The sequence below is a fragment of the Indicator indicator genome, chromosome 34, assembly GCF_027791375.1.
Source record: "Indicator indicator isolate 239-I01 chromosome 34, UM_Iind_1.1, whole genome shotgun sequence".
NCBI classification, from domain to species: Eukaryota; Metazoa; Chordata; class Aves; order Piciformes; family Indicatoridae; genus Indicator; species Indicator indicator.
This window is the reverse complement of record NC_072043.1, coordinates 6801264-6828037: the sequence shown is the minus strand read 5'-3', so window position 1 is coordinate 6828037 and position 26774 is coordinate 6801264. Positions and strand designations below refer to the sequence as shown.

Below are 26774 nucleotides of genomic sequence, written 5' to 3'. Positions count from 1 at the left end.
GTGGTGCACCTTGGTGTGCAGGTGTACAGATCCCCAGGACAAACTGCCAGGTGGACAAACTCCTGAATCCCTCCTGAAGTCAGCAGTGTTCTGCAGCTCTGCCACCCCTGCTGCCAGACAACCAGCAGATGCAGTCACAGCATCTGCAAGCCAGGGCACACCTCCATCTCCCTAGGAAAGGGAAAATAACCTCAGGAGAGGCTCCCTCTTTGCTGCAGCAGCTGGGAAATGACGTGAGCCTTCATTTCCAGGCAGGAAAAAGGCTGCCCCTGGCACTGTGGGCATGCTGGGAGCTGTAGGCACAGTGCCCAGGAACAGAAAGTGTCTGAGAGCCATTTGTGAGCTGTGAACACAGCCACTCAGCATCCCAGCAGAGCAGCAGTGCCTTCAGCTCTCACAGAATCACAGAACAGGCAGGGGTGGAAGGGACCTCAAGGCTCAGCCAGTCCCAACCCCCCTGCCATGGGCAGGGACACCTCACACCACAGCAGGTTGCTCACAGCCACATCCAGCCTGGCTGCAAAACCCTCCAGGGATGAGGCTTCCACCACCTCCCTGGGCAACCTCTGCCAGGCTCTCACCACCCTCATGGGGAGCAACTTCTTCCTAACAACCAACTTGAATCTACCCAGTTCTAGTTATGTTCCATCCCCCCCAGTCCTATCACTCCCTCACACCCTCAAAAGTCCCTCCCCAGCTTTCTTGGAGCCCCCTTCAGATCCTGGAAGGCCACAAGAAGGTCTCCTGGGAGCCTTCTCCTCTCCAGCCTGCACAACCCCAACTCTCTCAGGCTGTCTCCAGAGCAGAGCAGCTCCAGCCCTCTGCTCCTCCTCCTGGCCCTTCTCTGGACACCTTCCAGCACCTCCAGATCCTTCCTGGAACAGGGGCTCCAGAACTGGACACAGTACTCCAGGTGTGGTGTCAGCAGAGTAGAGCAGAGGGGGAGAATCCCCTCCCTGGCCCTGCTGGCCACACTTCTCCTGCTGCAGCCCGGGAATGGAAAGCAGCTCCTCTCCACCAAGAAGTGAAGCAAAATAATTCCCTGTTCTGGAGGAAGGGTAATTCCCTGCCCTGGAGGAAGAAGGACACTATTGTGCAAGGAGAAAGAGTCAGCATCAGGGGGTTGGGGAAACTGAGATGATTCAGATTGCTGCTGCTTCTTTCTTGGGCAATCTCATAACAAAAGAGGGTTTCTGCTTCCACACACAGTCTTTGGGCTCTTTTTTTCCTGCTCATTGTCTTGCATGGTTGAACTCTTAACCTCCCGTTTGCTTGAGATGGTGCAAGAACCTCTTCCACCCCAGCAGAGACTCATCTGCTCTGAAAAGGGGCAGGCTACACATCAGAAAATGCCATGACTCATGGCATGCTTCAGCAAGGAAGTCCTCTTTTATTTGCCTTTCTTCATCAGAGCATTAACCCACCAGGAAATTTTTACTTTCCCCTTTGCAAATCTCCTGCAGCCACAAAGAAAAGGCACTAAGGACTCAGCACCTTGGGCAGAAACATTATGGGGTCTGATCATCTCCTTCTCTATTTAGGTCAAAATATTCTGAAATGAATTCATGGCATGAATTAAAGCCACAGCAAACCACAGCCCAAGGCCTTAACAGAAGAAGATTTGCACCCAGGATAATGCTCTTTTAAAATCAGAGTGCTTCTAACAGCCAAGATGCTTTGGTTCCTCTCTAACTTAGAAATCTCTTGAGCTAAACCTTTTGATGGAGCCCAACAACATTCTTTGTCTTCTTCAGGCTGGAACTGCCTCAGGGGTAATCCACACAGCAGCACAGGTAGCTCACCACAGCCACAGAGCTTTTTGGAGTCATCTGGACCTCTGGAGTGTCTACTGCAGTGTCCTATCCCAGGCATGAAACCTCACCCCAGCCTCCTGTGTTTCAGACGAATGGGTGGAAAACCTTCTAGCAAGAAGATGCACCACAACACTTTGGCTTTAAGAATAAAAACCCTTAGAAGAGTGACTGCAGATTCAGGAGAGGAAGGGAAAGGGCCTGGACCCTTCACTTCTGAAGCCTGAGACAGAAGGCAGCAGCTAAAGCAGGGGCTCAAGGCCTTAAAATGCAAGCTGGCAGTTTGCAGAGAGCCATTTCAGAGCAGTGAGAGCCTCCCCACAGCCCAGATCCCTCAGTACCTCTTGGAGGTTTGAGAGGTCTTCCAGGAAACAGCACTGGCATCAGCAACAGGATAGAACAAAGGCCAGCAGGCTGCAGGCAGGGGTACAACACAGAGGATGGATGTCTGTCTGTCTGTCTGTCTGTCTGCCTGCCCACAGCACCATGTATCACACAGCTACATTTCACTGGGACCTCAGAATCACAGAATGGTTTGGGTTGGAAGGGACCTCCAAAGCTCATCCAGTCCAAGCCCTCTGCAGTCAGGAAGGACATCCTCAACCAGATCAGGTTGCCCAGAGCTCTGCCCAGCCTCACCTTGAATATCTCCAGGGATGGAGCCTCAACCACCTCCCTGAGCAACCTGTCCCAGTGTTCCAGCAGCCTCATGGTGCAGATCTTGTTCCTAACATCCAATCTAAATCTGCTCTGCTCTAGTCTGAAGCCACTGAAGATTGCTAGTTCCTAGTGCTGCACAAAGCAACACCCTGCACAAGCTCATGAGAAGTCTGAGCATTCACACTTGGAAGCCTGAAGCAAATCTTTTCCATGGGAGAGAAACAATAAAACTTCTTCATGCTGGATCCTTTCAGGCCCACATTGCATACAGCCTGCCATATAAAACAGGGGGAAGGGGTTAAGGAGAGTAATCCCACAGCAGAGCATACTCCAGATGGATATTAGGAAGAAATTCATTCCAGTGAGGGCGGGGAGACACTGGAACAGGTTGCCCACAGAGGTTGTGGATGTTCCCTCCCTGGAGGTGTCCAAGGCCAGGTTGGATGAGGTCTTGAGCAAGCCGGGCTGGTGGGAGGGGTCCCTGCTCATGGCAGAGGGTTGGAACTGGATGAGCTTTGAGGTCTCTTCCAACCCAAACCATTCAATAAACCAAAGAACCAAAGATTTGGATCAGGAAAGTTGAGAGGGAAAGGAAAACAAGCAGCAAAGAAGACTTAAAGAGAAGTATTGAGCCCAACTTGGAGGAGAAGAGGGAGAACAAAGGGAAAGCAGAGGGGCTCAAGGACAGAGCTTGGCTAGCAGCTGACCTTGGGGTGGTGAGGAGATGCCTGCTGCCATCTTACCACCATCATGCACAACAAATCCTCCTGCAAAGGCCAAGAAAAGAGTGGAGAGGAAGAAAAAAAACAAAACAAAACAAAAATAACCCAACCCAAACCAAACCAAACCAACAAAAAAACCCCAAAACCCAACCCAAACAAACGCAAAGCACAAGCAAAGGGGAGAAGGAAGAGAAGAAATGCAGAGGTCAGTGAGCACTCACACGGTTACAGTCATCTGCAGGAATGGGGGAGGCTGTCCAGGTGCCACTGGGGCCCCCAGCCAGCTGAGGAAGCCTCAGTTCAGCACTGCTGCATTGGATCCCACAGGGAGAGTGGCTTGGGAGATGAAGCAGCAGGGAGTGGTGACCCCAGAATCCAGCATGGAAAGCTGTGATGCCTCCACCCAGCCACTCCCAGCACTGCTTTTCTGGCTGTGAGCAGAGCCTCTGCAGCTTGGCCCCAGAGGGAAGGAGCAGTGACGAGGCTGATGAGCAGCCTCTCCAAAGAGCTTGAGCTGTGCAGGAGGCATTGGTCTCCTTCCTCTGCTCTCAGGTTTCTTCCATCACAGGCAATTCAAGTTTTAAAGGCACAGCTGCCTTTAAGTCTCTGCCAGATATGCTGCTGCTGTGGGATAAGCTGCAAGAGGCTGAGAGAAGTAACAGGTCTCTGTTGAGACAGGAAGAAGGTGAGGTCCATAATTACCACAATTAAATTCCTAAGGCCAGAGTGAGCCAGTTCCCATTTCTCTTAGAATCAGAGAACCCTTCTGGCTGGGAAAGACCTCCAAGACCATCCACCTGAGACCACCATGGCCATGAAACCACATCCCAAAGTGCCATCTTGAACCAGACTAGGAGGAAGCTGACACAGCTTTCCCCAACTCTCCTGCAAGAGGGGGTGGTGGAGTCCCCATCCCTGGAGGTGTTCAAGAGGGGATTGGATGTGGCACTTGGTGCCATGGTTCAGTAGTCATGAGGTCTGGGGTGACAGGTTGGACTATGATGATCCTTGAGGTCTTTTCCAACCTTACTGATCCTGGGATTCTGTGATAAAAGAGGGGTTGGGGAGTAGGTTGTGCACAGCATGGGCATTTGCTGGTGCTGTGTCTGTCTGCAGCTGGATATCTTGTGACTACTTTTGGGGACTGTGACCAGGAGGATGTAGGAGGGGACTCTGTCCCTCTGCTCTGTCAGGTGGTGACAAACTCCCCAGGAGGCAGCAATGGTCCCTGGCAGCCCAGCAGGCAGCTGAGTGCTGAGCTGCATCCAGAGCAGGAGAGCAGCAGCACAGGGAGGGGATTCTGCCCCTCTGCTCTGCTCTGCTCAGACCCCACTTGCAGCACTTTTTCAACCTTATTGATTCTGTGATTCTGTGATTCTGTGAGAAAACCTGAGTTGAGCATCAACATCACTACCAGGTTCCTTCTTGGTGGAAAGCATGGATGTTCAGCTCACAAGGAAGCCAGAACATAGCTTGCAGAGGCAGAGATGATAAAAGGATGTTCCAAGCCCATCTGGGCCCATGAGAAGGGAATTTCCCTGCTCTTTGTCTTTTCTGCCAGGATTCAGATCCACTGCTAAAGAGAGCAGCCTGAGCTATTAGGTCACCCCAGGGGACATCCAGCACTTTCTGCTTGATGATTATGGTGCCCTCCCCTTCTCTTACCAACAAACCCAACACCAGTTAATTCTTCTCATAGACACACAACATCCTCTTCCCTAGGGTTACAGAATGCAGCAAGGATGTAGCTGCCATCACCACAGGTCCCCTCTCCCCACCCCCTCTCCTTTCTGCCTCTTCATTTTCTTTCACAACTCTTTTTGAGTGTCTGGCATTCAGCCAGCTATGGAGTGTAAAGATCCACGTTAAGTTTCATAGATTGCACTGGGTTAGAAGGGACACCTCCACCTAGAGCAGGCTGCACAGGGCCACAGCAAGTTTGACCTTGAATGTCTCCAGGGATGGAGCCTCAACCACCTCCCTGGACAACCTGTTCCAGGGTTTCACCACCCTCACTGTGCAGAGCTTCTTCTTGATGCCCAACTTAAATCTGCCCTGCTCCAGTTTCAAACCATTGCCTCTCATCCTATCCCCACAGGCTCTTCTTCCTCATCTCCATTCTCCATTCTCAATCTCTCCTCTCCCAGATCTAAGCCATTGTTCCTCAACCTGTCACTCACAGTCCTTTTCCAAAGTCCCTCCCCAGCCTGCCTGTAGGTCCCCTTCAGACACTGAAATCCTGCTCTAAGGTCTCCCTGGAGCCTTCTCTTCTCCAGGCTGAACAACCCCAACCATCCCAGCCTGTCCCCACAGGGGATTTTCTCCAGCCTCTTATATTGTGCCCTCCTCTAGACCTGCTCCATCAGGTCCAAATCCTTGTGTTGGGACCTCCAGATCTGGCCCCAGCCCTGCAGGTGAGGTCTCCCCAGAGCAGAGCAGAGGGGCAGGATCCTCTCTCTCCAGCTCTGGCCACACTGCTTTGGCTGCAGCCCAGGCTGCCCTTGGCCTTCTGTGCTGCCAGTGCCCATTGCTGGCTCCTGGCCAGCTTCTCCCCCACCAGCACCCCAAAATCCTTCCAAGTCCTTGCCAAGGTCTCTGTTGCAAATATCTGCATGCTCCAAAGCTACTCAGCACCAGAAGCAGTGCAGGGCCCATGGTAAAATGTTCCTGTGCTGATTGTGAAGTTAGGGAAAAGCTGGAGGGGCTTTTTTTCAGGGACTCAGACTGAAAGCAAACTACAGCAGACAGCAGCTAGCTTGAAAGAGGAGGAGGCTCTCTCCCCAAGCCCATCCAAACTAACTCCAGTTCCCAGTTCAGATGAGTGTCCTTAGATTTGAGGGGGGAGTTTGTTTTTTTTCTCCTGTTCCTACAGAGAAGTAAGAAAAAATATCCTGCAGTAAGCAGCTGGGTTTCAGAAACAGCTGAGGACTGCACTGCAAGCCTGGAAAGGTCTCAGTAAGGGCAGAAGCAGAAGCTTTCAAGCTGAACAACAAAAAAAAAGCTGTTCCCAGATCCCCTTCCACCACTCAGCCTGCCAGAGTCTCAGGGGAAGCTGAGGCAGCAGCAGCAGCAAGGGTCAGCAGAGCTTTCTCCTCCAGCTGCAGCCTGAAGTTCAGGCAGGAGAAACAGAGATCCATAGAGTCACAGAATGGGCTGGGGTGGAAGGGACCTCAAAGCTCAGCCAGTTCTAACCTCCTGCCATGGGCAGGGACACCTCCCACCAGCCCAGGTTTCTCAAGGTCTCATCCAGCCTGGCCTTGAACACCTCCAGGCAGGAGGCAGCCACAGCCTCCCTGGGCAACCTCTGCCAGTGTCTCCCCAGCCTCACTCTCAACAATTTCTTCCTCATCTCCACTCTCAATCTCCCCTCTCCCAGCTCAAAGCCATTGTCCCTCATCCTGGCACTCCCAGCCCTTGTCCAAAGTCCCTTCCCAGCTCTCCTGGAGCCCCTTCAGGCACTGCAAGGCTGCTCTGAGGTCTCCCTGAAGTCTTCTCTACTCCAGACTGAACAGCCCCAACTCTCTCAGCCTGTCCCCACAAGGGAGGTTCTCCTACCCTCTGATCATCCTGGTGGCCTCCTCCAGACCTGCTCCAGCCACCCTCTGTACATTCAGCTTCCCTCAGTGACCAGCTTGGAAGCCAGGGCTGTGAAGAGCAATGGAAGCTCTGACCTAGACACACACCATGGTCACAGATTCTCAAAAGACCGAAGAGGGAGAGCTAAAAGTCTGCTGTAAAACATAAACCTTCAGTTTCTGGCCTTCAACATCTACCAGTCCTGGCAATTCAATGGCTCACCAATGCTTATCCCTGCAGCACTTCTCCCCAGTGAGCCACTTGAGCATTTATGTCCTTTAGGAGCACTGCACTGGTGAGGATGCACCTTGAATCCTGGCTTCAGGTTTGGGCTCTTCACTCCCAGAAGGACATTGAGAGGCTGGAGCAGGAGCAGAGAAGGGCAAGGAAGCTGGGGAAGGGTCTGGAGAAGAGGGCTGGGGAGGAGCAGCTGAGGGAGCTGGGGGTGTTGAGCCTGGAGAAGAGGAGGCTGAGGGAGACCTCATTGCTCTCTGCAGCTCCCTGCAAGGAGGCTGGAGCCAGGTGGGGGTTGGGCTCTGCTCCCTAGCATCAGGTGATAAAAGGAGAGGAAATGGCCTGAAATTGTGCCAGGGGAGGGTTAGGTTGGAGATGAGGAACAATTTCTGTGCTGCAAGAGTGGTCAGGGATTGGCACAGGCTGTCCAGGGAGGTGGTGGAGTCCCCATCCCTGGAGGTGTTCAGGAAACCTGTGGCCATGGCAGTTGGGACTTGGTTTAATGGCCATGGTGGGGTTGGGTTGGTGTTGGACTGGAGGATCTGAAAGAGCTTTTTCAACCCAAACATTTAAAATTACTTGTATGGTATGGAGTCACAGAAATGAGGACATTCTGCTCCATCTCCTCTCCAGGATTGTTAAGTAAAGCTTGAAAGCTCTGAGCTCTGACAAACAATCACAGAACCATAGAATCAGTCAGGGTTGGAAGGGACCACAAGGCTCAGCCAGTCCCAACCCCCCTGCCATGGGCAGGGACACCTCACACCAGATCAGGCTGGCCAGAGCCTCATCCAGCCTGGCCTTAAACACCTCCAGGGATGGAGCCTCAACCACCTCCCTGGACAACCCATTCCAGGCTCTCACCACTCTCATGGGGAAGAACTTCTTCCTTAATCTCAATCAAGGCAGGATAAAGCTGTAGCAAAAAAAAAAAAGGGGACCTGAAGAAGAGCTTCCCAGCAGCCCAGCCCATTTTTAACACCACCTTTGTTCTACTGCTCTGCACTCCTCAGTCACAGCAGCAGAGGTGGAAGCAAGGCACAATGCACTCTCAGAGCTTTTCTTTGCAGCCAGGCACATTCTCCTGTCACAGAAGGTGACTCACAGCCTCATCTCTGCTTTCTGCTGACATCTCAAGTTCGAAGTCCCCAGCATGAAGCAAGGTGGGATCCTCTGACAGGGGGACAAAGAGGTGTTGCCCACACTCTGCTCTGTTTGAGGAACCCCTCCACTGCTTTCTAGCTTCTGCTCATTTCTGTGGGTGTTACCAAGCTGATCACTGGGCACAGCTGAAATTCCCAGACCCATCCAGTTTGGGCACTGATGGACAGTTATAGCCTCTTAGACATGTGCCAGGCCACATCCCAGCTTCCAAAGGCATCCCCATCCAAAGGGATGTGTTCTACATCCTGGGAAACTCCAGCCTGGATGCTTTCAAGCCTGCAATACAAGTTCTACAGCAGCCAATCCCTGCAGAAAGCTGGCCACAGAATCATCACAGAATGGTTGGGGTTGGAAGGGACCTCTGGAGATCATCCCCTGCCAAAGGAGGGTCACCCAGGGCAGGTCACACAGCAACACATCCTGGTGGGTTTTGAGTGTCTCCAGAGAAGGAGACTCCACAACCTCTCACATCAACAGAACTGAGCATGAAGAAAAGTCTCCAAAGATGCTTCCTGCATCTTTGCAACTTCCTAGTTCTGGCCCAGAAGGGCTGAAATGGTTAAGTTCTCAGAGCCCCTGATGCCAGCAGGATTGATGTGGGAGTGCTGCAGGAGGAGCCCACCATGGACTTGCCTCTTTTTATTGATCTTACCCTTTATTTGGTCAACAATTGGCCTGCTTCCAGACCATCTCAAGAGGCCCTAAAGCAGGCTTCATGCCAACCCTTTCCCTCTCACAACGCTCTCCTTCTCCACCTGTGGTATGAAGCACAAGGAGGAGCAAGCAGAATGAACCCAAATTAGTATTCTGAACAAGCAGCCTTGCTCTCAACAGCCAGCTGGAACAAAGAGCACCTCACAGCACCTCAAAACACATCACAGCACCTCACAGCACCTCTCAGCACCTCACAGCACCTCACAACACCTCACAGCACCTCACAGCACCTCAAAACACCTCACAGCACCTCACAGCACCTCACAACACCTCAAAACACCTCACAGCACCTCACAGCACCTCTCAGCACCTCACAGCACCTCACAACACATCACAGCACCTCACAGCACCTCAAAACACATCACAGCACCTCACAGCACCTCACAGCACCTCTCAGCACCTCACAGCACCTCACAGCACCTCACAGCACCTCAAAACACCTCACAGCACCTCACAGCACCTCAAAACACATCACAGCACCTCACAGCACCTCACAACACCTCACAACACCTCACAGCACCTCACAGCACCTCAAAACACCTCACAACACCTCACAACACCTCACAACACCTCACAGCACCTCTCAGCACCTCACAACACCTCAAAACACCTCACAGCACCTCACAGCACCTCACAACACCTCAAAACACCTCACAGCACCTCACAGCACCTCACAGCACCTCACAGCACTTCTCAGCACCTCTCAGCACCTCTCAGCACCTCTCAGCACCTCACAGCACCTCAAAACACCTCACAGCACCTCACAACACCTCAAAACACCTCACAGTACCTCACAACTCCTCACAGCACCTCACAGCACCTCACAGCACCTCTCAGCACCTCACAGCACCTCACAACACCTCACAGCACCTCACAGCACCTCACAACACCTCACAGCACCTCACAGCACCTCACAGCACCTCTCAGCACCTCACAGCACCTCACAGCACCTCACAGCACCTCACAGCACCTCTCAGCACCTCACAACACCTCACAGCACCTCACAACTCCTCACAGCACCTCACAGCACCTCACAACACCTCACAGCACCTCACAGCAGTGACTTCTTGAGGAAAAGTCCTGGGGAGAACATCTGAGCAGGCAAACAAAGCTGCAAGTGCCACATTCTGCACCACAGCCCCAGCCTGGCTGTGGTGTTTGTAGGCAGTGGTGAGTTAGCAAACCCTGGGTACCTCTAAGCATGGCAGAGACACCAGGAAACCCTGCCCAAGGAGCACTGGGAGGTCTCTTGGAGGAGCTCAGCCCAAGCTGTAGGTACCAACATGCTCTTCAGCAGCCAGTTGGTGGCTTCCCTCCCTCAGAGCTGCTGTGAGCAGCAGGGAGAAGGCTCTGAGGAGCAGGGAATGCTCTGCTGGGAGGTGAAGCCTTGCACACTGCTCAGCTGCTGACATCACAGGGTCACAGAATGGCTTGGAAGGGACCTGCAGAGATCAGCCAGTCCAACCCCCTGCCAAAGCAGGATCACACACACACACACAGAATTAACCAGGTTGGGAAAGAGCTTTGAGATCATCCAGTCCAACCTATCACCCATCACCATCTAATCAACCAGACCATGGCACTCAGTTCCTCATCCAGGCTTATTTTAAACACCTCCAGGGATGGGGACTCCACCACCTCCCTGGGCAGCACATTCCAGTGGCCAATTCCTCTTTCTGGGAAGAATTTCTTCCTCACCTCCAGCCTAAACTTCCCCTGGCACAGCTTGAGACTGTGTCCTCTTGTTCTGCTGCTGCTTGCCTGGGAGCAGAGCCCAAGCCCCCCCTGGCTCCAACCTCCCTTCAGGCAGTTGTAGAGAGCAATGAGGTCTGCCCTGAGCCTCCTCTTCTCCAGGCTGAACACCCCCAGCTCCCTCAGCCTCTCCTCACAGGGCTGTGCTCCAGACCCCTCCCCAGCCTCCTTGCCCTTCTCTGGACACATTCAAGTCTCTCAATGTCCTTCTTCAGCTGAGGAGCCCAGAACTGGACACAGCACTCCAGGGGTGCTGTAAGCAGTGCTGAGCACAGGGCAGGATGACTTCCCTGCCCCTGCTGGCCACACTCTTGCTGATGCAGGCCAGGATGCCCTTGGCCTTCTTGGCCACCTGGGCACACTGCTGGCTCCCATTAACAGGCAGCCACTTTCCCACCCCAGTGTAACTCAGAAGTCAGAGATTCACAGACTGGGTTGGGTTGGAAGGGACCTGCAGAGGTCATCCAGTCCAACCCCCCTGCCAAAGCAGGATCATCTAGAGAAGGTGACACAGGAGCACATCCAGGTGGGGTTTGAATGTCTCTAGAGATGGAGACTCCACAACCTCTCTGGGCAGACTGCTCCAGGGCTCCAGCACCTTCACAGTAAAGAAGTTTCTCCTCCTTGCACAAAGAAGGTTGCTCCACATAGAGAAGTGGAGACCTATCAAAGGGGATGGCTAACCACAGAGACATCGAATTGTTTGGGTTGGAAAAGGCCTCTGGGATCATCCAGTCCATCATCAATCCAACCCCACCATGGCCACCAAACCATGTCCTCAAGTGCCATGGCCACACATTCCTTGAACACCTCCAGGGGTGGGGACTCCACCACCGCCCTGGGCAGCCTGTGCCAATCCCTGACCACTCCTGCAGCAAAGAAATTGTTCCTCATCCCCAACCTAACCCTCCCCTGGCACAATTTCAGGTCATTTCCTCTCCTTCTATCACCTGAGACTAGAGAGAAGAGCCCAACCCCCACCTCACTGCAACCTCCTTTCAGGGAGCTGCAGAGAGCAATGAGGTCTCCCTCAGCCTCCTCTTCTCCACCAGAATGCATCCCAGGCTCCTGACACTTCTCCACATGCTTCAAGGCAGCTGCCATAGCATCCTGAGGATCCACCAGAGTGCTCCCAGGGGACACAGAGCTGCTGGGGTGACCCTTCCTCAAGGTCTGCAAGTGAAACAAGTTACACAACTGAAGCTTCTGCTCTTGGGAAGAGGAAGGAAGGGTAAAGAGTCTGCCCAGTGTCTCAGATAAGGTAAAAGAGGGACATGAAACCTCCTCTTCACCTCCTCCACATGTTCCTGAGCATCAGGAGCTGGTGATGCAGCCCTGGGGGGTCTGTCAGACCTCCTCTGCACTCAGAGGTGTGCAAAGCACGTTGGGCTTTGGCTGATCTGAGCCAACACCACTCCAGAAGCTGATAATGAGGGGGTTTAACATGTCTGCAAGAGTCCCCTCTTCACATCTGGATGCTGCCTTCACCCTAGTAGCAAGTGACAGAACGAGAGGAAATGGCTTCACCTTGCCCCAGGAAAGGTTCAGGTTGGATGTTAGAAGAAATTTCTTCCCTGAAAGGGTTCTCAAAGCCTGCCACAGGCTGCCCAGGGAGGTGGTTGAATCTCCATCCTTGGAGGTGTTCAAAAGAAACAGAGATATGGTGCTGAGGTTTAGCAGCAAGGAAGGGTTGGACTGGATGAGCTCAAAGGTCTCCTCCAACTGAAACCACTCTGTGATTCCAGAGAACTGGAGCAGCAAGCTTTGTCCTGCTGTTCCATGTGGTGCAACACCATGAGCCTCCAAATCTTCTCCACAGCAAGAGCTTTGGCATCACTTTGGAAATAGTCCTAAAGAGGATGGATCACACACCTGTACTAGAAAAAAGATCCACTCAGGGATCTGCCCCCACTTCTTAGGATGCTTCCAAGGCTTTTGGAGCAAAACCAGAAGTGAGGAGATTCAGACTGGATGTTAGGAAGAAATTCTTCCTCAGGAGGGTGGTGAGAGACTGGCAGAGGTTGCCCAGGGAGGTGGTGGAAGCCTCATCCCTGGAGGGTTTTGCAGCCAGGCTGGATGTGGCTGTGAGCAACCTGCTGTGGTGTGAGGTGTCCCTGCCCATGGCAGTGGGGTTGGAACTGGCTGAGCCTTGAGGTCCCTTCCAACCCTGACAGTTCTGTGATTCCCTTGCAGCTAGCACTGTGGGGAAGAGCAGTGAGCCACCTGCCCACCTTGGGCACTGCAAAATCACAGAATCACAGCAAGGCAGGGCTCAGAAAGGACCTCTGGAGATCATCCAGTCCAACCCTCCTGCCCAGGCAGGGTCACCTAGGGCGGGACACACAGGAACACCTCCAGATGGGTCTTGAAAGCCTCCACAACCTCTCTGGGCAGCCTGCTCCAGTGTTTTGTCACCCTCATGGTGGCAAAGTTTTTCCTTATGTTCACATGGAACCTTCTGTGCTCCAGCTTGCACCCATATGGCCCAGTCTGTGCCCACTGCCCCTTGTCCTGTCTCTGGGCACAGAGTCTGCACAGGAATGCATCCAGCTGGGGTTTGAAAGTCTCCAGAGAAGGAGACTCCACAACCCCCCTGGCCAGCCTGCTCCAGGGCTCTGGCACCCTCACCCCAAAGAAGTTTCTCCTCATGTTGAGCTGAAATCTTCTCTGTTCAACTTTGAACCTCTTTGTCCTTGTCCTATCACTGGGAACCACCCAAAAGAGCCTGGCCCCCTCCCCTTGCCCCCCACCCCTCAGCTATTGATAGACATTGAGCAGATCCCTCTCAGCCTTCTCCACACTAAACAGCCCCAGGGCTCTCAGTCTCTCTTCACAGGGGAGATGCTCAAGTCCCCAAATCATCCTCCTGGCTCTCCCTTGGCCTCTCTCCAGCAGGTCTCTGTCTCTCTTGAACTGGGGAGCCCCAAACTGGACACAGGATTGCAGCTGTGGTCTCAGTAGGGCAGAGCAGAGGGGGAGAAGAACCTCCCTAGCCCTGCATCCAGGCAGCAGGAATGCTGCAGTGAGAGGGCTCAGCAGGCTCAGCATCACCAGACCTGAGAGCTGACTGTGCTGCCCCTAAAACACCTCCCTCCTGGCCAGAGAGGTATTTTTAGGCTCCAGCTTAGTCTACACCTGAAATAGGCAGCACTTCCCCATGATTCCCCTCTTGCTCTGGCCACAAATCCCTCACCTGATGATTAACCAAGCCTAACCCTGTGACATGCCAGCTCAAAGGGCACAGCAGCTCGTTGCATGCAGAGGAAGCCCAGGTGTGACCTCTGCACCCATCTGCTTTGCTGTCAGGTTCTTTATTTCCTGCTTGCAAGCTCTGCTCCCTGCTAGCCAGTTCTGCCAGGCTCCAGAGCACCAGGGAGAGGGATAAGTGGAGTGCAACATATGGAGGGGAAGGCTGTGCAGCCACCAGGTGCTCATCCTGAGCCACATTCTGTGGGATATTCATTAGCTCTTCAGGGTCAGGATCTTCTCTCCAGTGAGTCAATCCCTCACATGTCTGTTTAGCTGCTCCTCAGTTCTTACTCAATCTACTGGCCTTGGACATCACAGTAAGGAACCTGAGGTCAGTAAAATGTTCTGCACAGACCTCTGACCTCAGAGACAGCTGCTGTGGAGGGACTGAGGAACAGAGTTCTTCCCTGAGGGACCATGGTGGGTATGGGCATGAGGAGAGCAAGGCACACTCAGCTGCTTTGTGAGACCACCAGACAGCAGCAGCAGGCAGCAGCTTCCAAATAATCACAGAATGGGAGGGGTGGGAAGGGACCTCTGGAGATCACCCAGTCCAAACCCCCCTGCCAAGGCAGCTTCACCTAGAGAAGGTCACACAGGAATATGGCCAAGCAAGTTTTGAATGTCTCCAGAGGTGGAGACTTCACCACCTCTCTGGGCAGCCTGCTCCAGGGGTCCAGCATCCTCAAATGACAAAAGGTCCTTCCCATCTTTGGATGGAACTTCTCATGTTCAAGTTTGTGCCAATTGTCCCTCACTGGGCACCCCTGGTCCAAAGCCTGGACACAATTTCAGGCCATTTCCTCTCCTTCCATCACCTGAGACTAGGGAGCAGAGCCCAACCTCCACCTCACTGCACCCTCCTTTCAGGGAGCTGCAGAGAGCAATGAGGTCTCCCTCAGCCTCCTCTTCTCCAGGCTCAACACCCCCAGCTCCCTCAGCTGCTCCTCCCCATCTCTGTTCTCCAGACCCTTCCCCAGCTTCCTTGCCCTTCTCTGGAGCTCCACCAGGCCTTCAATGTCCTTCTTGGAGTGAGGAGTTTTAGCACAACTCCACTGTGCAACCCTGCACCACAATAAAAGGGATTTCAGACACCAAACTCCCCAAGGATGTCAGCAAGGAAACACCCTTGGCCTGGGACAGAAAGCTCAGGGCTTGGTTTGTGCACAGCAGAAGAAAATGAAGCAGTTTCAGGCTCAGGAGATGGACTGCAAGATTCAGCAAGATCCTTAATCACATGGCTCTGAGCAAGCAGCACCAATAAATCAGGCACCCAAATCAGTGCCCATGGTTCAGCAGCTCTTCTGCCACTGCTGCCATCCCAAAGCACTCATTCATCAACCTGAACTGCAAGAAACTTCTCTTTCCCCTGGAACTTCACAGAATCATGGAATTGTTCCAGCTGGAAAAGGCCTTCAAGGTCACTGAATGCAACCCTCAGGCTAAGATCACCATGGCCAACAAACCCTGTCCCCAAGTGCCATGGCTCTGGGCTGCCAGAAGGGAAGTGAAAGCAAACAGCCAAGCTCAGTGTTGCCTTTGCTGAGGACAGGAACCTCCTTAGAAGGATCAGAGCTGCTAAGCACAGAACTACAGAAAGTTAGGGGTTGGAAGGGACCTCTGGACATCATCAGGTCCAACCCACCCCCTGCCAGAGCAGGATCCCCAGCACAGGTCACACAGGAACACATCCAGATGGGTCTTGAAGGTCTCCAGAGCAGGAGACTCCACAACCTCTCTGGGCAGCCTGCTCCAGCCTCTGGCACCCTCACAGGGACAAAGTTTCCCCTCCTGTTCCCAGGGCACCTCCCCTGCTCCAGCTTGCCCCCAGTGCCCCTTGTGCTGGCCTTGGCCATCCCTGAGCAGAGCCTGGCTCCAGCCCTGCACAGCTTTATCCCCAGCCATGAGGGCAGCCCTCAGGCTCCTCCTGTTGAGGTGGAACTTGCTGTGTCCCAGGCTGTACCTACTGTAGAACCTCCTGTGAGCTGTCACTTGTGTGCTTTGAAGGAACAGAGCTGCTTGTCAGAAAGGCAGGGAATCAGAATCACAGAATGGGTTGGGTTGGAAGGGATCTTAAAGCTCATCCAGTTCCAACCCCCTGCCATGGGCAGGGACACCTCCCACCAGCACAGCTTGCTCAAGGCCTCATCCAGCCTGGCCTGGAACACCTCCAGGGAGGGGACATCCACAGCCTCCCTGGGCAACCTGTGCCAGAGTCTCCCCAGCCTCATCCTGAAGAGCCCTGAACAGCTGCAGTGTCACCTGATAGCTTCTCCTGCTGCTTTTGCTTTCCTTCCTTTGCCTTTTCATCCAAATGGCTTTTAGTTTAAGGCCATTGATGGCATTTGCAGCTCTGTGGACAGCTGAATCCTAGAATCACAGCATGGCTCAGGTTGGAAGGGACTCAGAGCTCATCTGCTCCAACCCCTGCCATGGGCAGGGACACCTCTCAACCAGACTCAGCTGCTCAAGGCCTCATCCAGCATTGAACCCCCTGGGGAGGAGGTACCCACAGCCTCCCTGGGCAGCCTGTGCCAGAGTCTCACCACCCTCCTACTGAAGAACTTCTTCCTCAGCTCCACTCTAACCCTCAGCTTCCAACCATTTCCCCTTGTGCTGTCTCCAGACACCCTGATGACAAGTCCCTCTGCAGCTTTCCTGTAGGATCCCTTCAGCTATTGGGAAGCAACTCTAAGGTCCCCCCAGAGCCTTCTCTGGTGCAAGCTACCCCCAGATCATTTGACTGCCCTTGGTTGAGTGCCTCTGCAGAGTCTGACCTTGTTTCCCCAAAGGGCTCACAGGAGCCTAACAATGAGCATCTGGAGGGGAGGGGGAAAGAAAATGAGAAGCAGACCTGTGGAGATTGCAACAACCTGACACTTCTCAGATCCTTTCATTAAAGGAGGAAAAACAGACTGCTGATCCTCAGCAAGTGTTTGGAAGCAGATCAGTGAGAGACTCTGTGGCACTTGAAGTTCTCTGTGTATATTTAGCTCCTTTACAGCCTCTATCAGCAGGGTGATTGACTCTGGTGCTGCAGCCTCCCTGGGCAGCCTGTGCCAGAGTCTCACCACCCTCCTACTGAAGAACTTCTTCCTCAGCTCCACTCTAACCCTGCTCTCCCTCAGCTTCAAACCATTCTCTCTTTTCTTGTCTCCAGACACCCTCATGGAAAGTTCTCCTGCAGCCTTCAGGTATTGGAAGGCAGCTGCCAGGTCTCCCCTGGAGCCTTCTCCTCTCCAGGCTGCACACCCCCAGCTCCCTCAGCCTGTCCTCACAGCATCCACACACAGTGAGGTGCTGAAGCTGCCCACACCAGGCACAGCTGTCACAAGGCACTGCTCCAGCAGCTGGCTGGCTTGGTCCCACAGCTTCTACTTTGAAAGCCACCACCAAACCCAAGGTAAGGCACATTTCTCATCAAGCAACTCCAACCTGAAGGACAATCAGGACCTCAGCATCCCCCCAGAGTGCTTCCAGGCGTTCCTGGGTTGAATTTGCAGCTGCACCTCCCCTCCTCCCCCGCAGCTGCCCCCAGGCTTACCTCTCCTCCTGCAGGTGAGGGCTCAGGAAGCAGCGGGAGGAGTCATCGTCGTGGCTGCTCTGCTGGCTGCTCTGCTGGCTGCTGCAACGACACAGGGAAACAGAAACCATCAGCAGAGCCTCTCCAAGGCTCTACCGGAGTCTCCCCAAGTCCCTGTGAAACGTCCTGGGGCTGAGCCAGAGCAAGAACAAACGCAAGGATCACACTCTGTGGGTTGAGGGTGCAAGGAGAAAGCAACAACCTGGTGACTGACACCTTCCTGACAACAGGCAGGACTGGCTGGAAGCTTCTCAGCCTCACCTAGTGACACCTCCCTGAGAACTGCCCAAAATCCAGGAAGGACCTTGCACACTGCCCAGAGAAGCTGTGGATCTCCATTCCCTGGAAGTGTTGAAGACCAGGCTGGATGAGGCCTTGAGCAAGCTGTGCTGGTGTGAGGTGTCCCTGCCCTTGGCAGGGGTTGGAACTGGATGAGCCTTGAGGTCCCCTCCCACTGTGACTGCTTATCACAGCATCACAGGCTGGTAGTGGTTGGAAGGGACCTCTGGAGATCAGCCAGTCCAACCCCCATGCCAAGGCAGAGTCAGCTACAGAAGGTCACCCAGGAGCACATCCAGGTGGGGTTTGAAAGTCTCCAGAGATGGAGACTCCACCACCTCCCTGGGCAGCCTGCTCCAGGGCTCTGCCACCCTTCCATTCAAGAAGTTCCTCCTCATGCTCAGATGAACTTCTGATGTTCAGTCTGTGCCCATTGCCCCTTGTCCTGTCTCTGGGCACCACTGAACAGAGCCTGGCCCCAGCCTCCTGACCCCCACCCTTGGAGTATTGATCAGCATTGATCAGATCCCCCTCAGGCTGCTCTTCTCCACACTCCACAGCCCCAACTCTCTCAGCCTTTCCTCCTCACAGAGCTGTTCCAGGCCCCTCAGCATCTTTGTAGACCTTTGCTGTCCCTTCTCCAACAAGTCCATGTCCCCAGGAGCTACACTCACCCTTTCCCCACACCACCCCAAAACAGACTCTCACAGGCCACATACCTGCTGCCTGCTCACCTCCCCCCCTGCTGCCTGCTCACCTCCCCCCTGCTGCCTGCTCACCTCCCCCCCTGCTGCCTGCTCACCTCCCCTCCTGCTGCCTGCTCACCTCCCCCCCTGCTGCCTGCTCACCTCCCCTCCTGCTGCCTGCTCACATCCCCTCCTGCTGCCTGCCACGTCCTGGGCAGCAGGACAGAGGAGAGTTCAGAGCCCCTCACCCAAGCTGAAGCAGCCATCACTGATTGGATCGTTGCATGCCAAGCCCACAAGATGTCACTGTCCCCCTGCCCATCTCTGGATGCTTTGGGAGCCCTTTGCTTCTCCCCTGCCCATCTATTGCCTGCAGTTAGCTTGGTGCCCTTCTAGCAGCCTTCACTTCCTCCAGGGCTCATCAAGGCTCCTGCTTCTCCTTCCTACAGCTTCATCCCTTTGCAGGAGCTCTCCTTCAGAGCTGTGGAGAGATCTGAATCCACCTTTAGCAGCAAGTTCCAAGCTTCTCCTCGGTACCACTGGCCATGGAGTCATAGCAACAGATTCAGCAGGACCTGCACAGCCTCACCTGGGGCACAGGGCAGAGGTGCCAGAGCACACATCCTGTGCTGCACCTGCTGTGGCTCTCCCCCTCTAGGCCACTCTGCTGAGACCACACCTGGAGCTCTGGGTCAAGGTCTGGAGCCTCTGTTCAAGGAAGGATCTGGAAGGGCTGGAAGGTGTCCAGAGAAGGGCCAGGAGGATGAGCAGAGGGCTGGAGCTGCTCTGCTCTGGAGACAGCCTGAGAGAGTTGGGGTTGTGCAGTCTGGAGAGGAGAAGGCTCCCAGGAGACCTTCTTGTGGCCTTGCAGGATCTGAAGGGGGCTCCAAGAAAGCTGGGGATGGACTTTTGAGGGTGTCAGGGAGTGATAGGACTGGGGGGAAATGGAGCAAAACTAGAAATGAGTAGATTCAAGTTGGATGTTAGGAAGAAGCTGTTCCCCATGAGGGTGGTGAGAGACTGGCAGAGGTTGCCCAGGGAGGTGGTGGAAGCCTCATCCCTGGAGGGTTTTGCAGCCAGGCTGGATGTGGCTGTGAGCAACCTGCTGTGGTGTGAGGTGTCCCTGCCCATGGCAGGGGGGTTGGGACTGGCTGAGCCTTGAGGTTCCTTCCAACCCTGACAGTTCTACAATACACATCTGGAGAGTTGCCCAGCAGACAAGGACCTGGGACTGCTGGTGGAAAGCCATCTGAACAGGAGCCAGCAGTGTGTTTAGGTGGCCAAGAAGGCCAACAGCATCCTGGCCTGGACCAGCAATACTGTGGCCAGCAGGAGTAGGGAGCTGATGATGCCCATCTGCGTTTGAGACATGCCACACACACCTGGCACTGTCCTCTCTTATTGCTGCCTGCCCAGAGCAGGAGAGAGGAACCAGTTCCTGGCTGTTATGACAGAACAAGTGCAGGCTGAAGCTCCCAGATGGAAGCCATTAGTGCTCAATATTTATACTACCCTAGAATGGGTTGGGTTGGAAGGGACCTTCAAGATCATCCAGTTCCAACCCCCTGCCATGGGCAGGGACACCTCCCACCAGCACAGCTTGCTCAAGGTCTCATCCAGCCTGGCTCTGAACACCTCCAGGAAGGGGACAGCCACAACCTCCCTGGGCAACCTGTGCCAGTCTCTCCCCAGCCTCACTCTCAAAAGTTTTTCCTCATCTCCAGTCTCAATCTCTCCTCTCCCAGCTCAAAGCCATTGTCCCTCATCCTGGCACTCCAACCCCTTGTCCCAACTCCCTCCCCAGCTCTCCTGAACTCCCTTTAGGCACTGGAAGGCTGCTCTGAGGTCCCCCTGGAGCCTTCTCCAAGCTGACCACCCCCAGCTCTCTCAGCCTGCCCATGGGAGAGATGCTCCAACCCTTGAACAACTAACACAGAACTCACTCTTTGAGCCTGGACACACAAAGCCTCAGGACTGATGGAACTTTTATGACTTCCAGCTACAGATTCCCAGCCTGTGCATTGCACAGAAGTCTCAGGCATGCACACACAATCCCACAGAGCTTCCTTCCTCATTGCAGTGGCTGTGGCTCTACCATCAGAACCAAGACAGCTAAACACTTCTGCAGAAGCCTCTCAGCAAGGGGACAGATTTAATCCTCTGCCCCCACACCCAGGCACTTAGTCACTCTTTAATGTCTCACTGTAGAAGGGACAAGAGAATAAGGATTCTGTATTGGCTCCAAGCTATAAACCAACAGCTGGGGAAGAACAACATAGCCCAGAAAGCAAAGAAACATCTCTCCTGCAGCTCTGAGCTTAATTATGGCCCAGTGGAACAGTTTGGGAAGGGCAGAAAAACAGCCACACTTCTCCTCCTCCTCCTTCAAAGGAATTCACATGGAATCATGGAATTGTTTGGGTTGGAAAAGCTCTCTGAGATCATGAAGTCCAACATCAACCCAACCCCACCATGGCCACTAAACCATAGCCCCAGGTGCCATGGCCACAGGTTTCTGGAATACCTCCAGGGATGGGGACTCCACCACCTCCCTGGGCAGCCTGTGCCAATCCCTGACCACTTTGGCAGCAAAGAAATTGTTCCTCATCTCCAACCTAACCCTCCCCTGGCACAATTTCAGGCCATTTCCCCTCCTTCTATCACCTGAGACTAGGGAGAAGAGCTCAACCCCTACCTGACTGCAGCCTCCTTGCAGGGAGCTGTAGAGAGCAAGGAGGTCTCCCTCAGCCTCCTCTTCTCCAGACTTCTGATCTGAGACAGCTTGGCAGGGCCTCATTCTATAACCCCCCCTCAAGCAGTTATAACCCACACTGCCACAAACCTTTGCCATTTCAGTTCAGATCAAGCAGCTGCCACAAAACTTACCAGAGGAAAGATCCCCAATCTGCCAGAGCCCAGCACCAGCACCTGCAGTGCTGGTAACCCCCTGGGACAGCTTCCTTTTGGACAGCTACAGGGAATGAACCTTAGACCTTTCTCCTGCTCACCTACCCAGCATTAAATCTCTCACTGTGAAAGTCCTTCAAGCCAAGGTTTAAAATTTAATGGAATGCAGAGATTGCAACACAGTGCAAGTGCAACAGCTCACCCCTGGCACTGCTGACCCCAGGGTGACAGGCAAGGAGACCTACTGCAGGAGAGGGAAAGGAGTTTGTAGCTTGTGTGAGAGTGTTGCACAGATTCACAGAAGGGGTTGGGTTGGAAGGGAGCTCAAAGCTCAGCAAGTTCCAACCCCCTGCCATGGGCAGGGACACCTCCCACCAGCACAGCTTGCTCAAGGTCTCATCCAGCCTGGCCCTGAACACCTCTAGGGTGGAGGCAGCCACAGCCTCCCTGGGCAACCTGTTCCAGTCTCTCCCCACCCTCACTGGAAAGAATTTCTTCCTCATCTCCATTCTCCATCTCCCCTCTCCCAGCTCAAAGCCATTGTCCCTCATCCTGGCACTCCCAGCCCTTGTCCAAAGTCCCTCCCCAGCTCTCCTGGAGCCCCTTCAGGAACTTGAAGGCTGCTCTGAGGTCTCCCTGGAGCCTTCTCTGCTTCAGGCTGAACAACCACAACTCTCTCAGCCTGTCCCCACAGGGGAGGTTCTCAGCCCTCTGATCATCTTGGTGGCTTCCTCTGGAGCCTCTCCCTCAGCTCCAGGTCCTTCTTGTGCTGGGGGCCCCAGAGCTGGAGGCAGTGCTGCAGGTGGGGTCTGAGCAGAGCAGAGCAGAGGGGCAGAATCCCCTCCCTGTGCTGCTGCTCTCCCTGCTCTGGATGCAGCTCAGCACTCAGCTGCCTGCTGGGCTGCCAGGGACCACTGCTGGCTCCTGGGGAGTTTGTCACCACCTGACACCCCCAAGGCCTTCTCCTCAAGGCTGCTTTCAAGCCACTCCTCACCCAGCCTGGATTTGTGCTTGGGATTACCCTGACCCAGCTGCAGGACCTTGCACTTGGCCTTGCTGAGCTCCATTTAGAGCTGCTTCACTGCAAGTGCCTTGCATGGCAGCACTGCAGAAGTTCCTGAGCTTTTCATATAAAGAAAACTTCCACATTCTGAATATCAAAGAGTGCAGCTCTTGAACTGCCTGCAATGCCCAGAGCAGCTCAGCTGCAGAGCCTCTTGGGTTATTATTTTATGAAATGCAAAATAAGAGAGGGGGTTTTCATTACCCATAGCCTTTGGCTGTGATCCATCTTAGGGACACTTCAGAGTGGAGGATTTTTAGTAATAAACTCATTGTGTGCTCTCCTGTTCAGGAGAAAAGTGCTGGAGAGAGTCCAGGGGAGGCTGGGAAGCTGCTGAGGGGCCTGGAGCAGCTGTGTGAGGAGCAAAGGCTGAGAGCCCTGGGGCTGAGAGCCTGCAGAAGAGCAGCCCCAGAGGGCATCTGAGCAATGCTCAGCAAGAGCTAAAGGGCCCCTGGGGGGCAAGAGGCTGTGGCCAGACTCTGCTGAGTGGTGCCCAGGGCCAGGCCAAGGGGCACTGGGCACAGAGTGGAGCCCAGGAGGTTGGAGGTGAAGAGGAGGAGAAAGTTGTTTGTTGTGAGGGTGCTGGAGGGCTGGAGCAGGCTGCCCAGAGAGGTTGTGGAGTGTCCTTGTGTGGAGAGCTTCCAACCCCCCCTGGGCATTGTGCCCCTGGGCAAGCTGCTGTGGGTGCCCTGCTTTAGGAGTGGGGTTGGATTGGTGAGCTCCAGAGGTCCCTTCTGACTTCCACCATTCTGTAAGTCTATGGTTTTGCTCCTATGATGCTTCTCACCCCAGTTTAAGCAGCCAGTGTTCCTCTGACACTGCATCAGAAGTCACTGCTGTTCTCCTGGAGATAAGGAGCTAAGGAAGCCATGGCTTGTACTGAGGAGTGACAGAGGAGGGGAAGCTTTCAGGCACAGTCTTGTTAGCTTTGGACCTACAAGAGAAGGCCACAAGCTGGTTAAAAAAACCTCAGGAAATCAGCCAAGCAATTTGCTCTCACTGCAAGGCTGAGCAATGATAAAGCTGAGTTTGGAGCAGGCTTTAAATCTTTGGCTCCAGAGGCTCAGTGCTCCTCTTTCTGTCTTCTCATTTCCAGGACACTAAACATTCCTCCAAGGCTGATACTTGGGAGTTTTTCCTCAGTCCTCCTGCCAACACTCAGACTCAAACATTATTTGCTGCTTCAGGACCAGTTAGGCAGCAGGGACACCTCCCACTAGCCCAGGTTCTCTCACACTTGGTCTTGGTCCTGCCTTTTGAGGCTTTTTTTCCCTCTTTTTTTAACGAGTCTCATCTTATTCTGAGTGATCAGCCTCTGCATAAGGCAGAGCCAAAGTCTCTTCCCCTATTTCATGCATGAATAGGGCTTGGAAAGCTGAGCAGGTCCAGATCTCACAAAGTTCAGTCACTCAGGGCAAGGTTTGCACACTGGGAGCCTTCTGGGACTTCTGCACCCTGCTGTGGGTGGCAAGGCCACTCCACACTGTCACAGCTGCAGCTGTGTTTGGCAGATGATTGCTCAGAGGGCATTTTTGTACAGGCAGAGGGGAGCAAAGAAACATCACAAAACCAGGGAAGCATCCCTTGGATCCTGGAAGCTAGAACGAGGTTTGAGGAATTGTTCAGACAACCCTGTGGCCTTCAGCAGGTTGTTGTGTGTCCAGCTGTTAGAAATAACCTCAGGTGTGAAGCCAGAGGGAGATTTTGTGTTCATTTGGCTTAAATAACTCCTGCAACCCTGAGGCTTTGGGTTCAGCATTAAAGCATTTCAACGAGGAGAATAATCATTCACAATCAGATCTGTGTGTGACAGGTTGGAAGGGACCTCACAGCTCATCTGCTCCAACCCTCCCCACCATGGGCAGGGACACCTCCCACCAGCCCAGGTTGCTCAAAGCCTCATCCAGCCTGGCCTTGAACACCTCCAGGGAGAGGGCATCATCATCCTCCCTGGGCAGCCTGTGCCAGAGTCTCACCTCCCTCCTGCTGAAGAACTTCTCCCTCAGCTCCAGTCTAACCCTGCTCTCCCTCAGCTTCAAACCACTCCCCCTTGTCCTCTTGCTAGACACCCTCAGGAGAAGTCCTCTGCAGCTCTCCTGTAGTCCCCTTCAGGTACTGGAAGGCTGCTTGAAGGTCTCCCAGGAGCCTTCTCTGGATACACTTCAGCCTCTTGATGTCCTTCTTGGAGTGAGGAACCCAAAGCTGAACCCAGAATCCAAGGTGCAGCCTCAGCAGTGCCCAGTCCAGGGGCACCATCACATCCCTGCTCCTACTGCCCACACCATTGCTGATCCAGGCCAAGCTGCTGGTGGCCTTCTTGCCACCCCCTGGCTCATCTTCAGCAGGGACCACCCAGCACCCCCAGGTCCTTTCCTGCTGGGCAGTTTCCAACCACTCTGCCCCAAGCCTGAAGCCTTCATGGGGTAGTTGTGAGGCAAGTGCAGGACCCAGCTCCTGGCTTTGTTAAACCTCACACAGCTGGGCCACTGATCCAGCCTGGCCACATCCCTCTGCAGAGCCTTCCTGCCCTCCAGCAGCACCACACTCTCACTTAATCTAATGCAAACTGACTCAGGGTGCACTTACTTCCCTCATGCTAAAGGGAACTGGCCCCAAATCTGAGCCTGGGGGAACATCCTTCCCTCTCAGATTTCTCATGGAGCAGCAGAAATAACCCTCCCAGTCCCAGCTGCTGAACATTGTCCCTGTAAAATCCAATTCCTGTCACCAAAAGCAGTATGGTTGCATGGAGACAGAGAGGACTCTGCCATTCCAAACCTCAAGAGACCCTCAGGTAGAGGGGAAGGAGGAGAAGATAAGGGACATGAATCTGCAATCTCTGACCTAAGTTGCCAGGGCTAAGAGTCTTGCTGCTCAGGAAGGGCTGGACTCTGACAGACCTAAAGCTTTCACTCTGGATTAGAAATCAAAGCCCCTGCACTGCTGCAGCTTTCCCAGAGGTGCTGCAAGTCCTCCCTCTCAGCATGCAAGTGTCAAGATGTCAGGAAAAATGAACCCTTCCCACAGAAGGCAACCAGCCAACACCTGGCTGCATTTGAAGAGTTTAAGGAAGGTTCCTGCTCGGTGAACTGCAGCTGCTGAGCTGATCCCAAAGGCTCTGGGAGGCAGGTGGCACAACACTGCTAAAGATTCACAGGTTGGCTTGGGGTGGAACAGACCTTGAAGAGCTTAAGAGCAGAAGCCAGGCTGCTGGTTTCTTCTGAACAGCAGAGATGGCACTGGGAGCCTTGCTTGCCTGTCACACTGCTGTGGTCAAGGGGAAAGCAGGAGGAAGACATTCCTGGGGGTGGGAGTTTCATAGCATCACAGAAGAGCTTGAGTTGGAAGGGACCTCAAAGCTCATCCAGTTTCAACCCTCTGCCATGGGCAGGGACGCCTCCCACCAGCACAGCTTGCTCAAGGTCTCATCCAGCCTGGCCTTGAACAGCTCCAGGGAGGGGACAGCCACAGCCTCCCTGGGCAACCTGTTCCATTTCCTCACCATTCTCCTACTGAAGAACTTCTTCCTCAGCTCCAGTCTAACCCTGCTCTCCCTCAGCTTCAAACCATTCCCCCTTGTCCTGTCTCCAGACACCCTCAGGAAAAGTCTCTCTGCAGGCTTCCTGCAGGATCCCTTCAGCTATTGGAAGGCAGCTCCAAGGTCTCCATGGAGTCTTCTCCTGGCTGAACAACCCCCAGCTCCCTCAGGCTGGCCTCACAGCACAGCTTCTCCAGCCCTTGGTTCATCTTTGTGGCTTCCTCTGGCCTCTCTCCAACAGCTCTGTGTCCTTCTGCTGGGGACAGCAGGACATCATGATGCTCTCAGGTCTGGGCACTGCATGGGGACTGCAAGCAGCCCATGAGATACTGTCTTATGCTCTTGAACTTAAGGAAAAAACTTCTTTGGTGTGAGGGTGCTGGAGCCCTGCAGCAGGCTGCCCAGAGAGGTTGTGGAGCCTTCTCTGGAGAGATTCCAAACCTGCCCTCAGGGAACCTGCTGTGGAAGTTTTAGGTTGTGCCTAGGAAATTTTTGCACAGATCTTGAACAGAAAGTAATAGATTGTAAATAAATTACTATTGGATGTAAAAAAGGGAAACAATGCTAAGGTCTAAATAATGCCTTTGGTCTGAGAAGAACATAAAGTTAGTTGTGTACAATAACTCTCTTTACAGAGTCACAGAATCAACCAGTTTGGAAGAGACCTCAGAGATCATCAAGTCCAACCTATTCCCTAGTCCCTAACTCCTCCTGACAACCAAACCCTGGCTCCAAGTGCCACAGCCAAGCTTGTTTGGAATACCTCCAGGGATGGGGACTCCACCACCTCCCTGGGCAGCACATCCCAATGGCCAATTCCTCTTTCTGGGAAGAAC

The 26774-nt window shown here is 53.8% G+C and overlaps 1 protein-coding gene across 4 annotated transcripts in view; it reads right to left on the bottom strand.

Annotated features, from left to right (window-relative positions):
* GRAMD1B (GRAM domain containing 1B) overlaps positions 1-26774 on the bottom strand; it is a 162583-nt gene that overhangs the window by 123014 nt on the left and 12795 nt on the right. For 2 of the 4 annotated variants that reach the window (XM_054395513.1, XM_054395511.1), the window contains exon 2: positions 17427-17507. In XM_054395513.1, coding sequence (XP_054251488.1) covers positions 17427-17507 — 81 coding nt within the window. Of the gene's footprint in view, positions 1-17426; positions 17508-22249; positions 22262-26774 lie in introns of all 4 variants that reach the window. The other 2 variants (XM_054395510.1, XM_054395512.1) reach the window with 2 other exon arrangements.